Source organism: Rhinatrema bivittatum, chromosome 1 (genome assembly GCF_901001135.1).
Source record: "Rhinatrema bivittatum chromosome 1, aRhiBiv1.1, whole genome shotgun sequence".
Taxonomy (NCBI): Eukaryota; Metazoa; Chordata; class Amphibia; order Gymnophiona; family Rhinatrematidae; genus Rhinatrema; species Rhinatrema bivittatum.
Window position 1 is genome coordinate 580,153,324 of NC_042615.1, and position 15,780 is coordinate 580,169,103.

At 47.4% G+C, this 15,780-nt stretch overlaps 1 protein-coding gene across 4 annotated transcripts in view; it reads left to right on the plus strand.

Annotated features, from left to right (window-relative positions):
* LOC115100073 (acyl-CoA-binding domain-containing protein 6-like) overlaps window positions 1-15,780 on the plus strand; it is a 304,213-nt gene that overhangs the window by 241,549 nt on the left and 46,884 nt on the right. For all 4 annotated transcript variants that reach the window (XM_029618279.1, XM_029618270.1, XM_029618251.1 and 1 more), the window contains one exon: window positions 3,689-3,737. In XM_029618279.1, the coding sequence (XP_029474139.1) occupies window positions 3,689-3,737 (49 nt within the window). The remainder of the gene's footprint in view (window positions 1-3,688; window positions 3,738-15,780) is intronic.

Sequence of the window (15,780 nt, forward strand, 5' to 3'; positions counted from 1 at the left end):
GAGGTGTTTTCATTAACTCTCCAGTTAATAATACCATACTACACATTGGTAGCCGTATTCAAGAGACTGCCGCTCTTTGTTGGGACTATGATACAGGGGATGGGAAGGGGATTCAGGTGGGAAATATCCATATTGTAACCGAACTTTTGTATTAATCACTGAACACTCATAATTATACCACATAGGTATGCAATTGGCAGATTTCAGGATGTGCAGTGGGAGACCCAAGCAAGTACAGAAAGTATAGAGGGGATGAAGGATTTACCCTTTGTAGTTATATAGCCCAAATGATAACCAATGACATGTCCACTAATCTGTTAGGAAACATATGGATGTTATGTGGGCGTAGAGCATATATGTACATTTCCCCAAGATGGAGAGACAGATGCACTTTAGGCTACATCCTCCCCTCATACTATACAGTCAAAAATTTACCCAAAGCAAGGCTCCGTAACAAAGGGGAGGCGATAAATAATCCCATAGAAAAGTATACAGAAACTCAGATAGCTAGAAGCCTGTTTCCCCCAATGGGGACAGATATGAATTACAGAGACTTACACATCCTAGCTAACTGGACTACTGCCCTATTTAATCAGACAGTCCATGCATTAAAACTACTCACAACAGAAGTTTCTCAGATTAGAGAAGTAGCAATACAGAACCGCTATACCTTAGACACCATTTTAGCATCTAAGGGTGGTGTTTGTGCATTAATTGGATCTCATTGCTGTGTGTACATATCAGACTATAAAGCAAACCTCATACATACCATAGAGCAGATAGAAACCATGGTTGCTGATGCACCATTTTCAGGCAGAATACCTACTTCTCCATGGGACTGGCTATGGTCCTGGCTCCCTGATATTTTGGGTCTCAAAAGGGTGATTTCTATTATAATTACTGTAATTGTCTTAATTATCTGCCTGTGATGCTGTATTCAGTGCATACCCAACCTCATATCCATATTGAAACCTTGCTCTCAGCCCGGATACAAAGATGTCTTGTAAGATGCCTAATAGGGAATCCTGAGCCCTGCAGCGTTGGCACACCACGCTGCACCAGCTCTGGGTGATATGGAGATTCAGGAGCTCATCGGCAGTTGGCACACCACACCGAATCAGCTTTCTTCTCTCCATAATCCCCCTTCCCCTATTTCCAGCCCATACCAAGACATAACAGATTTCAGTAAGGGTCTAAAGCTTTATTAAGCTGCCTAAACAAAAACAGAAAGGGTGAGATGTGGGAAATATGCGCTTGCCAGCAAGCCATTTCATCAGGGTTTAAACACTTAACTTCCCTTCTCCCTGACCTTTGCCTGAATAAAAGCATCACTTGTGCTTAAGTCTCTGCCTGGGAAAGGATACTTGACTATCATGTATTTCTCTGGCTTGTGCTTGGCCCTGAATTCCTGGGGGAGGGGCTGGGTGTTCCTTAGTCAGAGGCAGGACAAAGTCAGGAGGTATAGATTTCAGCAGCCAATGATATGATCCGTGCACACCCCCTGAGCCAAGCCAATAGTGTAGAGACTCGTCTGTTGCTATGGGGAAAGTAGCCAATCATGTAATGACACATCATCTGCCTTTGTATGAATGTACAATAAAAGAGGGCGCTGAATTGTGCTCAGGTCCTTTTCCTGCCTGCGATGAAAGCTGCCTGAAGTGTCTTCTTTGCCTCCATATTCTACAATACACGTGCATATACTGAAGGCAGACCCCTCTCTTTCTTTTGCCAGCAACCTTGGAGCCTTTCTCATTCCTCTGCTACCATTGTCACTGCTGCCACGTGGCTATTGGGGAGGCACTGATTGCTGCTACTGGCACTGAAGCCCTTCTGCCGTCTCCTCTGTGCAGGCCTTGCAATATTAAAAATTTGTGGGCTTCCAGTTCCTCCATGCTGATCTTGTACATTGCAAGATCGGCATAGAAAAAGTGCTATTCTTGCACATTCTCAAAGATAATATATGCCAATCACTAAAATTTTTTAAAAATTATTTTTTTTACCTTTGCTATCTGATCTTAGTTTTCTAATCGGTTGGTCACAGGCTTTTTTTTCCACTTTCCCTTTCTTGATTTTTTGCCAATTCCTTTTACGGTGTCTTTTTTTATTCAATTTCTTCTCTTTCCATCTGTCTTCTTCCCTCACATTCTCACATTCTTTCTCTCACACATCCACACTCAGGCTCTCCTACTCACATGCTGTCTCACACTCAGCTCTCACTCTCACATGTTCTTTCATACGTACACACTGTCTCTTTCACATGTCTCACTCTCACACAGACACAGACTTTCTCACTCACATGCTGCCTCATTCAAACACACAGACTCATACTGTCACATGCTATCTCTCTCACACATACATAGGCTCTCACATGCTGTCTCTCTTGGAACATTCAGGCTCTCACTCTCACAGCCTCTCAATTCACTCTCACAAATACACAACCTCTCAACTTACTCTCATACACACGCGCACACACACACACAGTCTACAGGGCCTGAGCCTCTCTCTCATCTCTGGGCTTCTTCTTCATGGGTCGCCACAGGATGGGCTTTGTGACAGCCCTGATCTTCTCTGGCCACCACCGGGTCTTCTCAGGCTGCTGCGAGGTGGGATCCATGATGGCCCTGCCAAATACGCTGCCCCTCTTCTGTATACGGCAATGCTCCTCCTCCTTCCTACCTGCGCAGCTCTGGCAATGTTTTTCTTCCAGGGCTGTGCATGCAGGAAGGAAGAGGAGCACCTGGAGATTTGAACGTGACCTTTTCCTTCAGGCCGTGGTGGAATAAGCTCCACCACGGCCCCCACTGATCTTCCTGTTGTGTGCAGCCGGCACACAGCATTGTAGTAGTTCCCTGCTCATACGCCGGTAGGATGAGGACCCCGCATGGGCCTCCCTGTTGGCCATCAGTGCCCTCCTATGGCCCTGCTCCTGGGGGCATTGCCCTCCCCCTTCCCCCCCCCCCCCCTCGGTACGCCACTGCAAGGACAGAAAATAAGCAAGAAGGCCACAGGGAGGCCACACAAGGAGACAAGGAAAGGATCAGGCAGGTGGCCACTGGAAGACCTCACAAAAGTAGCAGAAACAAACAGACAGAGACAAGGCTAAACAGGCACAAGAAAATCAGGAACCGAGACAAGGAAAGTTAATGTACTAGGGTGGCCACAGGAGGGAATAATGGAGACTCAATGATGAGGCAAGGAGCTGTGAGCGAGGCAGGCTTTTAAGGCATGGCAATGCTGCCTCATATCCCTTTGAGGGAAGTCTGCACAGCTCAGACTGCTGCCCACTGAGGGCCTCAGCAGGCAGGAGTGCTGTATAGCAGCAGCCAGGATTGTTTACAGCTATATTTATTTGTTAACATTTTTTTTATACCGCTATTCAGTCGAGCCGTCATAGAGGTTTACATCTTATTTAAAAGATTACAAAGTACAAACATAAATATGGTCTAATTTAAAACAAAATAGCATAAAATACAACATCCTACATAAAACAAAGTAAAACAATTTACTAAAATTATTTAAAAGAAATTAGAATAAGATATAATAAAAGGATTGAATAAAAGGTTCTTTGCCTGTTTTTATATTTATATTAAATTTGCAGTCAAGTAATTGCAAAATTGCTAATATATTTTACTACTTGGATATGAACAAAAATCTATAGTATTATAAAACGTTTATTTCTTAATTTCAGTCATGAAGGAGATTCTTTCAGAATTTGGAATACAAGGAGTAAGCAACGGGTACGATTATATATTTCTCTCTTTAACATGTCTTTTTCTTCATTAGTGTACATTTTCTTAGGATGTATATTTCACCTGTGAACATGCACACCTTTTCTGTTTGTTATGGAATTATACAGCTGAAAAAATATTTCTAAAGGGCATGTGCAGAGAGGTTGGAGAGTGTGCAAGCATTTTGGACTTCATGATCTTCCTTTGTACTGATATCAGAGGGAGAGCATACTCAGTGTGGACCCTCTATTCCTATTCCAGATGCATATATTGTCATTGAAGGAGACGAGTCTTAGAAAGCAATTAGAGTCATGCATATTGTAATAAAAAGGATAAAGGTGGCAATTTTCACTTGCTTGGGTAGGTTTTTTTTTGGGGGGGTATAGCTTCAAGGTATACAGGTACAAAAGTACCTGCGTGTCTTGCACCTGCTATTTCTGCAGGACAAGCAGGTGCGGGAATGTATATACATATATATGAAAACCAAATATACCCATGTTTTTTCCTTTCCCCAATCATCCCGCACCTGGATGGATTATTTTTTAAGTGATTAAATGTAGCCCCATTTCAAAACAATGGGGTTGTATTTAGTCACTGAGTTCAGAACAATTTTTTAACTCCGGGATCTTGGCACCTAGATCCCTTTAAAAAGTGATCTTATTTTTCACAATTCAGAGTGGGATCCTACCTAAATAACCATGAGGTCAATATTCATAAAGATTTGTCCTGCTAAGTTTGGGACTTAGCTAGATAATTTAATATTTCCCCTTACAGACTGGCTAAGTCATTACTCAACAAAAACTTTGCCGGATAAAAAAGAGGTGGTATGGGGGCATTCTGAGGGCAGGGTTTAAACTTATAGAAAACTTAGCTAGCTAAGATTAAAAACCCTGCCCCCAGAATGCCCCGCACTACTTCTTTTTCTTTATCAGGCTTGGTTTTAGCTGGATAATGACTTGCCCAGCTAAAACTTAGATGGCCAGTGGGGGGAATTATTAAATCCCCAGGTTTGTCTGGCTAAGACCCAAATTTAGGCTCTTCAGAAAGTGAGACTTGGCCTCCGTAATTTGCCAGGTGATGAAGGTTTTAAGGCATTTGGAGCAACAGCTGGAGGAGTGCCATGGCAGAAGGGGATCCTATACTGGAAGGGCTTATAATTAATTCTAGATCCTTTCCTATTCATAGGATCATAAAAAAAAATGGTGATGACAGAACCCTAGTTGAGACACAAAGTGGGGAAGACATTGAAGGAGCTGTTTACTCTCCCTCCTCCCCACCCCCTGCCTGTCTCAGGGGAAGACTTGAAGTTCTTTCATTTTCCCAAGGTGGGTGCCCAGGTATTGGTGTTGATGTGCAAAACCACTGTTACAGTAGAGCAGGGGTGGCTAACTCTGGTCCTCAAGAGTGGCAAATAGGCCTGGTTTTCAAGATATCCACAATGAATATGCATATGAGAGATTTGCATGCAGATCTATTTCATGCATTGTCATTGTGGATATCCTGAAGACCTAGCCTGTTTGTGGTTCTCAAGAACCGGAATTGGCCACCCCTTCATTAAAGGGTAATATAGCTCTCTAGGATTCCTACAACTGAAAGATTGGGCTCTTCTCACAGTCCTCTGAGAGACTTTGGTGTGGAGGCTTTGTGAAAAGAGTTCTCTTGTACTGGATCTAGCAGCTTCCAGAGTTAGTGGAGGATGGATATAAGCAAAGTACATGACGAGAGAATGCATATAGGGAATTTGATGCGGCATTCTTAGTGGAAAATCTTATTCAGATTTCTTCCAAGAAGGTGTCTTCAGTCATTTTTCTTACGCGCCCTGCCCACGGCCGTCCTGCACATGGGCCTGCTTACCTTCATGGTTCCACGGTGGGTCCCGGGACGACCTCCCTTGCGGTAATTGCCAGCCCTGCCAGGCCCTGCGTCCCTTGGCGGCGGTCGCCAGGCCTTCCACTACGCGCCAGGCCTCACGCCGAGGCTCAGCTTCCTCTGCCATGTTAGCCATGCCCCTACGCACGTGCACATGGACTGTCTCGACTCATGTAGGGCCAAGGGCGGGTCCTAGCTCCGCGGCGCACCCTGATTGATCCCTCAATATAAGGAAGTTCCTGTCTATGTTTCCTTGCCTTGGCAATCGGGTCGGTTTATTCTAAGATTGCCTCTGCATTTGTTCCTGCTCTTGCCTGTTCCTAGTCTCGTTCCAGGATCCTTCTGTTCTGGTTCTGTTCCTGACTTGTTCCTGCATCCTAGTTCCTGCGTCCTGCTTGTTCCTGTGTTTGTCTGTCTGTCTACCCAGGTAGTACCCTCAGACTGTCTTACTGGTTCTGACCTTAGCTTGCTCCTGACCTGCCTGCCTGCCTCCTGCCTCAAGACCTCGGCCTGCCTTTGACCTTGTCTGACTTCTGGTACCTGACCCCTGCTTTACTGACCATTCCTCGGACTAACCTCTGGATCTTGACCTTAGCCTGCTTGACCTTGTCTCCAGATTCTGGCTTTGTTCCTCACCTTGTCATCACCAACTCTCTTCTGGTTATCCTTATTCCAACCAGCCTCCAACTTTGAATCCGATCGCGCTCCCCCTGTGTCCGTGGGCACACCGGACTTTCACTCTCTCAGGAGACCCTGCGAGGCCCACCTAAGTCCAAGCGGCCCAGGTCCCTACAGGCTCCTCCCGGGGGGACCTCGGGCTTCCAGTGGTGAAGCTCATCACAGCCTCTTTCTCCTCCAGTGCTCCGCCCCCTGGGGGCAGTTACCTCCTGTTCCCTTTCAGGAGACGTTCCTTCACTGTCCCAGGACAAGGGTCCACCCCCGAGCGCAACAAATTTGACTAGGAGTTTGCTGTGTTACTGTCATTGGTTACTGTCATTTGAAAAGTACAAAGACCAGGGGGGGGGCACAATGAAATTACTGGGTAATAATTTAAAATTAATACAAGAAAATATTTTTTTTTTTTTACTCAACACATAACTGAGCTCTGGAAATCGTTGGCAGAGGATGTAGTGAATGCAATTACAGCTGCATTTTATTTATTTATTTATTTATTTATTTATTTATTTATTTATTTATTTATAGGCTTTTATATACCGGAGTTCATGCACTTGTGCATACCACTTCGGTTTACACAGAACAAGGAACAGAAAATTACATCAAACAGATTGAACAATTAAACAAATATACAATTACATCCAACAATTGGGTATAAATAACATGGCTAACTTAGTAGGAACTTAGAGTTTGAGGTAAAGGAGAGAAATAGTACCAAGTGGTAACAGAACAATGTTAATGGCTAAATAATAAATATAAATAGTAAATACAAATTCTTATAATAAATACAGGTGTTTACAGATTACAGTCTTCATGAAAAGTTTACGTCTACAGAATAGGGTTAAGTAAATAAGAACTGGCGGTTATTTCTATAGGAGTGAAGACTTCAAAAACTGAGGTTACATCTGGATTAAGAGGTATTGGTGTAGCATGCTCAAATATTTAATGATTTGGAATTGTGAGACCAAGGATAAAATTAGGAGTTGTTTGATATGATTATAAAAGCGAGAATGATTCAAGTTCTGGGGTGTGGTTCTGAGCTAGACCTTTAAGTGTAGGCTTTTGTAAAGAGCCAGGTCTTGAGTTTCTTTTTGAATGTTCGAGTACACGTTTCGAGGCGAATGTCCGTGGGGAGGGCATTCCAATGAAGGGGGCTGGCAGTCGAGAATGCACGTTTCTTGAGTGAGGACTTGGCTGAAGGTACGTGTAAGGTGCCTAAGTATCTGTTTCTGATTGGTCTTGAAGACTCGTGTAGGTGAAGTGGAAGGCTTAGATCTAGCGACGTTTGTGAATGGATGTTCTTGTGTGTTATAGTTAGCACTTTGAAAATGATTCTGGATCTGATGGGGAGCCAGTGTAAGTGTTTTAGTATGGGTGTTATGTGTTCACTTCTGCTGGTGTTAGTAAGAATCCTTGCGGCGGAGTTCTGCAACATTTGTAGAGGTTTTGTGGTTATGGTTGGAAGGTCTATAAGCAGAGAGTTGCAGTAATCGATCTTGGAAAATAGTATTGTTTGGAGGACTGTTCTGAAGTCCTGAAAATGCAGGAGAGGTTTCAGCTTTTTCAGAATATGTAGTTTATAATAGCATTCTTTCGTTGTGTTCTTGACAAATTCTTTGAGGTTCAGCCTTTTGTCTAAGGTGACCCCCAGGTCTCTTACTTGAGTGGAATTGATCATTGGTGGTGAGGTTAGGTTGTTGGTAGGCTGAAGGTTCTCATCTGGAGTGATAAGCAAAAGTTCTGTTTTTGACGTATTAAGTACTACCGTGTTTCCCCGATAGTAAGACACCCCTGATAGTAAGACGTAGTGGGAATTTTAGGGGGGTCGGCTAATGTAAGACATCCCCCGAAAGTAAGACGTAGTGTTCAAAAAAAAATTATTTTTTTTAAATACCTGTCGGAGGGCCGCGTGGGTCCAGGCGGCCGGCGGCGGGAGCCGGGTGGTCGCGTGTTAAATCTAGGCCACGGGCGGGTGGGCGCTTGTTCCCGGGGGGGGGGGGGGGGCGGGTGGACGCGCGTTAGTTCGAGACGGCCGGCGGGCGGCGGGTGGTCGCGTGTTACATCTAGGCCGGGTCGCACAGGCGCGCATTCATTCACTGCCAGTGGGGGCTGCCTCGGCAGCCCCCGGCAGCCCCCACCGGCAGTGAATGAATGCGCGCACAGGCCCACAGCACCTGTGCGACCCCTGCGATTCGGCGCTGGGGCAGTCACATGCCGAACGGCATGTGACTGCCTTGAGCGCCGAAAGCAGCCCCCACCGGCAGCCCCCAGCGCCGAATCGCAGGGGTCGCACAGGCGCTGTGGGCCTGTGCGCGCATTCATTCACTGCCGGTGGGGGCTGCCGGGGGCTGCCGAGGCAGCCCCCACCGGCAGTGAATGAATGCGCGCCTGTGCGACCCGGCCTAGATGTAACACGCGACCACCCGCCGCCCGCCGGCCGTCTCGAACTAACGCGCGTCCACCCCCCCCCCCCCCCCGGGAACAAGCGCCCAGCCGCCCGCGGCCTAGATTTAACACGCGACCACCCGGCTCCCGCCGCCGGCCGCCTGGACCCACGCGGCCCTCCGACAGGTATTTAAAAAATTTTATTTTTTTTTGAACACTACGTCTTACTTTCGGGGGATGTCTTACAGGTTTTTTCCAATATAAGACATACCCTGAAAGTAAGACATAGTGGGACTTTTTGGGGTAAAAAGAAAGTAAGATGCTGTCTTACTTTCGGGGAAACACGGTAGGTTAAGGCTAGATAGGAGTGAGTTTATGGACTGTAGACAATTGTTCCAGAAGTTGATGGTGCTGGAGATGGAGTCAGTGATTGGCAGCAGAATCTGAACATCGTCTGCGTATATGAAGTGTGTGACCTTAAGACTTGAGAGTAGATGACATAGGGGGAGAAGATAGATGTTAAAGAGGGTGGGGGAGAGAGAGGATCCTTGGGGAACTCCAAAAGAGGATTTGACCGGGAGGGAATCCTTGTTGCTGATTCTGACCTTGAAAGTCCTATTGTGTAGGAAGGATCTGAACCATTCCAGGGCTGATCCTGAGATGCCTATGTCTGAGAGCCGGTCGATCAGGATAGAGTGTTTTACGGTATCAAACGCAGCTGATAGGTCGAGGAGAATCAGGAGGTATGGGGTCTTTTTCTCCAGAACTACGAGGACTCTGTCAGTTAGAGAGGTTAGGAGGGATTCCGTACTAAGGGATTTGCGGAATCCGAATTGGGCTGTTGTGAGTATTTTATGCTCTTCTAGGTATTCAGATAACTGTTTGTTGACTATCCTCTCCATAAGTTTGGCTACAAATGGAAGGTTAGCTATGGGGCGAAAATTAGCTGGGTCTGTAGGGTCCAAGTTGGGTTTTTTGAGGAGAGGTTTGAGGGTGGCTAGTTTCAGGATGTCTGGTACTAGTCCTTGGGTTAGCGAGCTATTAATTATCTCTGCTAAGGGCTTCGCTATGATGTTCGGGATGGTGAGTAGGAGTTTAGAAGGGATGGAATCTGTCGGGTGAGTGGAGGGTTTCATCTTTTTGAGAGTCATTTCGATTTCAAGTGAGGAGATAGGTTCGAATGAATCAAGGTTTATGTTCTGGTTGCGTGAAGGAGTGATGATAGAAGGAGGTACTGTGTTACTGGTTGCCAGAGGGGCCATTAGCTTGAGAATTTTGTTTTCAAAAAATTGAGCAAGCTCTGTGCATCTTGATTGTGCTTGATCATCTGGGATAGTTGGTGAGGTGGGTTTTGTGAGCTCTGAGACATATGTGAACAGTGCTTTGGGATCAAAGGAAAAATTGTGAATTTTGTGGGCATAAAAATCTCTCTTTGTGCGAAGGATGTTGTTTCTGTAGTTGTGCATGAGGGTTTTGTACTCATTCAGTGTAGTGTTGGAAGGATTCCTCCGCCATGCGTGTTCTTTTTTTCTCAATTCTAATTTGATGGTTTTTAGTTCCTGCGTGAACCATGGTTTTTTGATTTTGCAGGCTGGGTTGATCTCTTTGGTTTTTTGAGGGCAAAGTTTTTCTGCCACCTTGTTCGTAATGTTGTGCCATGACGAGGTGGCTGTTTCTGCGTCTGAAAGGTCAAGATTGGCGAGTTCCAAAGATAGGAGAGAGGTGAGGTCCTCTCTAGAGCATGAGTTCCTGTAGTGAATTGTGGTTTTGGTGTTTGGAGATATGGGGTTGTCCTTGATACAGAGATTAGTTGTTATCATCAGGTGATCTGACCATGGGATAGGGGAGCATTGTGGTGGGGAAGATTGTGAAAGGCCTGAGTTGATGAATATAAGGTCCAGAGTGTGCCCTGCTTTGTGCGTGGGACCTTTAACAATTTGAGAGAAGCCCGTAGCCTTAAAAGAAGATAGTAGCATATCGCAATTGGCGGATAAAGGGATCACGTCTGTGTGAATGTTAAAGTCTCCTAGGATGACAGCTGGGGTGTCATTTTTTAGGTGTTTGGCGATGAGTTCAATGAGTGGTGATGGATCTGAATCCAGGAGACCGGGAGGGGCATATATTAAACAAATTTGGAGCTGTTTAGAGCTGAAGAGGGCAAATTCCAGTCGAGAGGAGTGAATAGTGGTCTGTAGGGTTAGTCTGAGCTCCTTCTTTGCAGCTAAGCAAAGTCCTCCCCCTCTTTTTTTGGGTCTGGGTATGGAGTAGATGTCATAGATGTGAATGGGTAGTTGGTTAATTAGAGGTAGGTCTGTGGGTTTCAACCATGTTTCTGTCATAGCACATATATCCGGTTGTGTGTCCTGGAGATAGTCATTGATTATGTGAGTTTTTTTTGAGATTGATTGAGCGTTAAAGAGTGTTAGAGAGAATAAGGATAGTCCGAGGAATTGGGTGAGAGGGGTTGTCATTATTGGTATCAGACGTTTGTGTTGGAAGACTGAATGGTTGGCTGGTTTTATCCGGTTGTTGTAGAGGTTTTTGATGATTGGGATAGGGAAAATGAGCATGGCTGAGGTCCCAGAAAATTGAGGCTGTACAAGCGGGTGTGTGCACAGTGGTTGAGATGAGGGCACTTGGAATGCTGTTTGGACGCAATGCTGGGGTTGAGTGCTGGATTAGGGTGTTGGAATTGAATGCTGGAATTTAATGCAGGAGTTGAATGCAGTTGAGTGCAGGAGTTGAATGCTGGAGCTGAGTGCAGGAGTTGACTGCAGGAGTTGACTGCTGGAGCTGAGTGCAGGAGTTGACTGCTGGAGCTGAGTGCAGGAGTTGACTGCTGGAGCTGAGTGCTGGAGCTGAATGCTGGAGCTGAGTGCAGGAATTAGATGCGTGCTGGAGATTGCAGTGAAGAGTGCAAAATTAGGGTAAAGGTGATTGCTTGGGCTTTGTAAGAGATGTACTTGGCATTCTAATGACACGGCTGTGGGGTGTCCGATTGTGTCTGGGGGCGGCGTCCTGACCTAGAAGGATTTTGAAAGAGCTCTGGAGGTACTGGTGTGAATTTTCGCTTGGCTCTGGGACGCTCCAAGGAGCGCGATCTAAGGGGAAGGGGCGCTCTAAGGGGCAGGCCCCTTAGATCGCGCTCCTTCGGACGCGCGACGCCCGGCGCGAGACGCCGGAGGACGGCGTGTCTATTTAAGTCTGAGGGCACTTCCTGTCTACGTATGGGTGCGTTTCCGGCCGACGTGAGACGCAGTGATTTAAAGGCCTTCTAGTTGCCTTCTGATGGGCTGCTTCGTTCACTTCGCCCTGCTTCGCAGGGTCCCACGTGGTCGGCTGGTTCTGGGCTCAGGGCTGCGATCGGAGGTCGGCGGGGCTTGGTCCCAGGACGGGGCGGCGCCGACTAGGCTGGCTGGAGGGCAGGTGAGGCGCAGCAGAAAAGGATCGCCGGAAGGGAGAGCCGCAATTTAAAGGGCTCTTACCTTGCTTTTTTATTTTTTTTTCTCCGTCAGTTCCTGCTTTGAGCTGCTTTCTGTTTTCTGCCTGCTGATTGGTGGCAGCGGGGAGTAGGCCGGCTTAGGGTCCCACGTGGTCGGCTGGTTCGGGGCTCAGGGCTGGGTCGGCGGGGCTTGGTCCCAGGACGGGGCGGCGCCGACTAGGCTGGCTGGAGGGCAGGTGAGGCGCAGCAGAAAAGGATCGCCGGAAGGGAGAGCCGCAATTTAAAGGGCTCTTACCTTGCTTTTTTATTTTTTTTCTCCGTCAGTTCCTGCTTTGAGCTGCTTTCTGTTTTCTGCCTGCTGATTGGTGGCAGCGGGGAGTAGGCCAGCTTAGGGTCCCACGTGGTCGGCTGGTTCGGGGCTCACAAGTTCCTGGAGGAAAAGTCTATTAACAATTAAGGGAAAGTTGAAGAAATCACTGTTTATTCTTGGGATAAGCAGCTTGGAATCAATTTACCTATTTCCGAACTAATGCTGAAAACTTGCATCATATGGTCATGCATCATCTCCAGGCAGGTTCGTGGAAAATGGGCTAGAATTATGATAAGGAAGAAGATATATACTGCCAGCTTAGTTGTGGGAGAAGAAAAAGGGTTCGCACTCAAAAAGCGGGGAGTAGCTGGCTTGTTACGGCGGTTACTACCCCAAACCAAATGTGCCTGATACTTCACTTTCCATGCATATCCAGCATGGTTCTCTGCTTCATCGGCATGGGAGAAAGACTGATACATCACGCATTTCCAGCATAGCTCTCTGCTTCAACGGCAGGGGAAAAAAAAACAAAACTGATGCTTCACACATATCCTGCAGAGCTTCAACGACAGGGGTGAAGAAAAAAAGGATTCGCAATCACAAAGCGAGGAGTAGCTGGCTTGTTACGGCGGTTACTACCCCAAACCAAATGTGCCTGATACTTCACTTTCAATGCATATCCAGCATGGCTCTCTGCTTCAACGGCAGGGGAGAAGAAAAAAACTGATACTTCACGCATATCCAGCATAGCTCCCGGCTTCAACGGCAGGGGAGAAGATATACAACCAATAAGGGCTGTATAACATAATCTGGGTAAAAACAAATAAGCATGGGTGTAGCTTGCTTATCGCGGCAGTTACTGCTCCTACTACCCCTAACAAATCAAGCTAGATATTTCACTTGGATGCAGCTCCATCACTGCTCTCTACATTAATGGTGGGGGTGGAAGGGGAATAGAACAAAGAGCTAAGAGAAACAGATAAGAATGAGAGAAAAAATGTGTGAGGCTTGCTGGGCAGACTGGATGGGCCATTCGGTCTTCTTCTGCCGTCATTTCTATGTTTCTATGTTGCTCACACCAAGAACCTGCCCTGTGCTCACTCAAAGGCAATGCAATAGGAGTTCACTACCAAGGGAATCCGAAGACAGAGAAATAGTGTTTGGGTATTGGAAGAGATTGGAAGAACAAGGTAACTGGACAGCTCTATCGAAAAGGGCCAATTGCACTGTCAAAAGCGGCTAAGCCACCGCTGCCCCAGTGCTGTGCCTGCTGTAGTAACATTTTCCTGCACCTCTCCTGCAGACTCATGTTCTTGCTGAGGGGGCCAGAATTAAGAAGCATTGCCAAGCACACAATGCTATGTTTGTATACGTTATATCATATGGATCCAAAGGGATATTAACAAGGCCATTGCCTAGCAGGAAAAGGCTGCCAACAACTGCATGCTTATATGCCCCTATATGTTAACCTGCAAGATTGATGCCCAGCAAAGTCCTTAGCAAAGGATGTTAGCGCCTCTTTGTTTAATTCAAAAGGAAAAAGGCTGCTCGCCCTGATAATGTTACTAACCATAATTCTTTGTTAAGGGTTTCTCAGCAGCTCAGATTTGAATGTGATTCTTCTTACCTTTGATATAAGGTAATAAGGTAACCTGCATGAGGCAGCAGTTGATAGCCTCCACTGAAGTATGGGTGTAAACTGCATGAAGTGGCAGTTACTACCATAAGAAATTGCTGGATAGACTGGATGGACCATTCAGTCCCTCTCGGCCATCATTACTATCCAGTCCTGCTATCCACGGTGGCAAACACCATAATGACAAGCAAATAGGATTACAATACTATGCCTGCTTCATGGACTGACCCCTTCTTCACTATAGTGTTCCTGGATGAATAGTGTTTTTGCCCCCACTGCAGAAATGTGACTGAGGTCATGTTTTTTTCCAATGAGCAAATGCGCTGTTATGAACACTGCCTGCGGGTTCCCCCGCGAGCAGGCTCGTCTTACCTTGCTGCCTTCCCAACGTGGCACGGACCCACCGAAGTCGGGCCTTCCTACGCGGCCGGAGCCGCGGACTTTGCTATCCTTAGCGGTCCAGAGGCCGCCCTTATGCTCTGCCTTCACCGTGGCCAGAGCCGCGGACTTCTCTGCTCCTCTTCACGGCACAGAGCCACCGCCGATGTCATCAACATCTTCACGACCGGAGGCTGCAAGCCCCAGTCTGGATTGGCAGCTGGAGCTGCCCCCGGGGCCTCCTGCAGCGGCTGGAGCTGCTGCCATTATCGGGGCCTGTTTCCAGGCCCAGCCCTGCTTCCTCGGTGCTGACATCGGTGCAGGACCGCTGTCCATGGTCCTGCACAGCTTCCTTCCTGCCTCTAGGCACAGCCATGCCTCTCTGCTGAATTTGAAGGGCCCACGGCCGGATATGCCCTGGGCCCCACCTAGTGACTATTTCCTGTTCTAGCCCTATAAAAGGGCTGTTCCTACATTTCCTTGTTGCCTTGCATCAGAGTTACTTCAGTCTTGGAGGCTCCTGCCTGCCAGAGCTCCATCAGGTCATCTGTCTTCTTTGTGAAGCTCCTCATCTCGTCTTGTCGTCTCGTCATGCCATGTCTTCATTGCCCGAGGTCCCCGTCCAGGTGTCCTGATATCTCATCTCCTGACGTCTCAATTCCTGGTGTTCTAGCCCTCCTTGGTGTTCGTTCTTGCTCCTGAGCCTTCTGTTCTGCTGGCCGTAGATCTCCGGGTGACAGGTGGCTGTCATGGGAGATGCTGGCAGTGGACTGGTGTCCTGTGCTCCTGAGCCATCTTGTCCTGCCAGCCTTTGTGGTGCTTCGGATGACATCTGGCTCCATCGTCGAAGTTCTGCCTCGGCTGGATTCTTCCCTGCGCTTGTCCCGCTCTCTGCATGATCCGTAACCAGCCTCTTCAGGCTGCGTAGGGCGCGCAGTGGGACAGGGCTGTCCGTGACCAGCCCATTGGGTCTGCCCGTGAAGGTCGGCTGAGTAGGGCGCCCTGAGAGACAGTGCCAATGTCTACCTGCCCAGCTTCTCATCTCGTCTGGACGTTGTCAAGTTCCTCGTCTCGTTTCTGACGCCGTTGCATCAGCCTTGGGGTCATGTCTTCAACAGCCCTGGTGTCATGTCTTCAACAGCCTTGGTATCATGTCTTCACTTCTACCCTCATCTGTGATGCTGTCGCATCAACCTTGGTGTCATGTCTTCGTGTCAAGGCCTCCATCTGCCCTCATCCTCAGGCCGGCCTGCTGCTCCATGCCGATCCAAGCGACAGGTCCGAAAGGGCTTGGAATGGTCGGAGGACCATTCACCTACCAACATCATCATGTTGTTGGCACTGGGAGCTTGCAGGC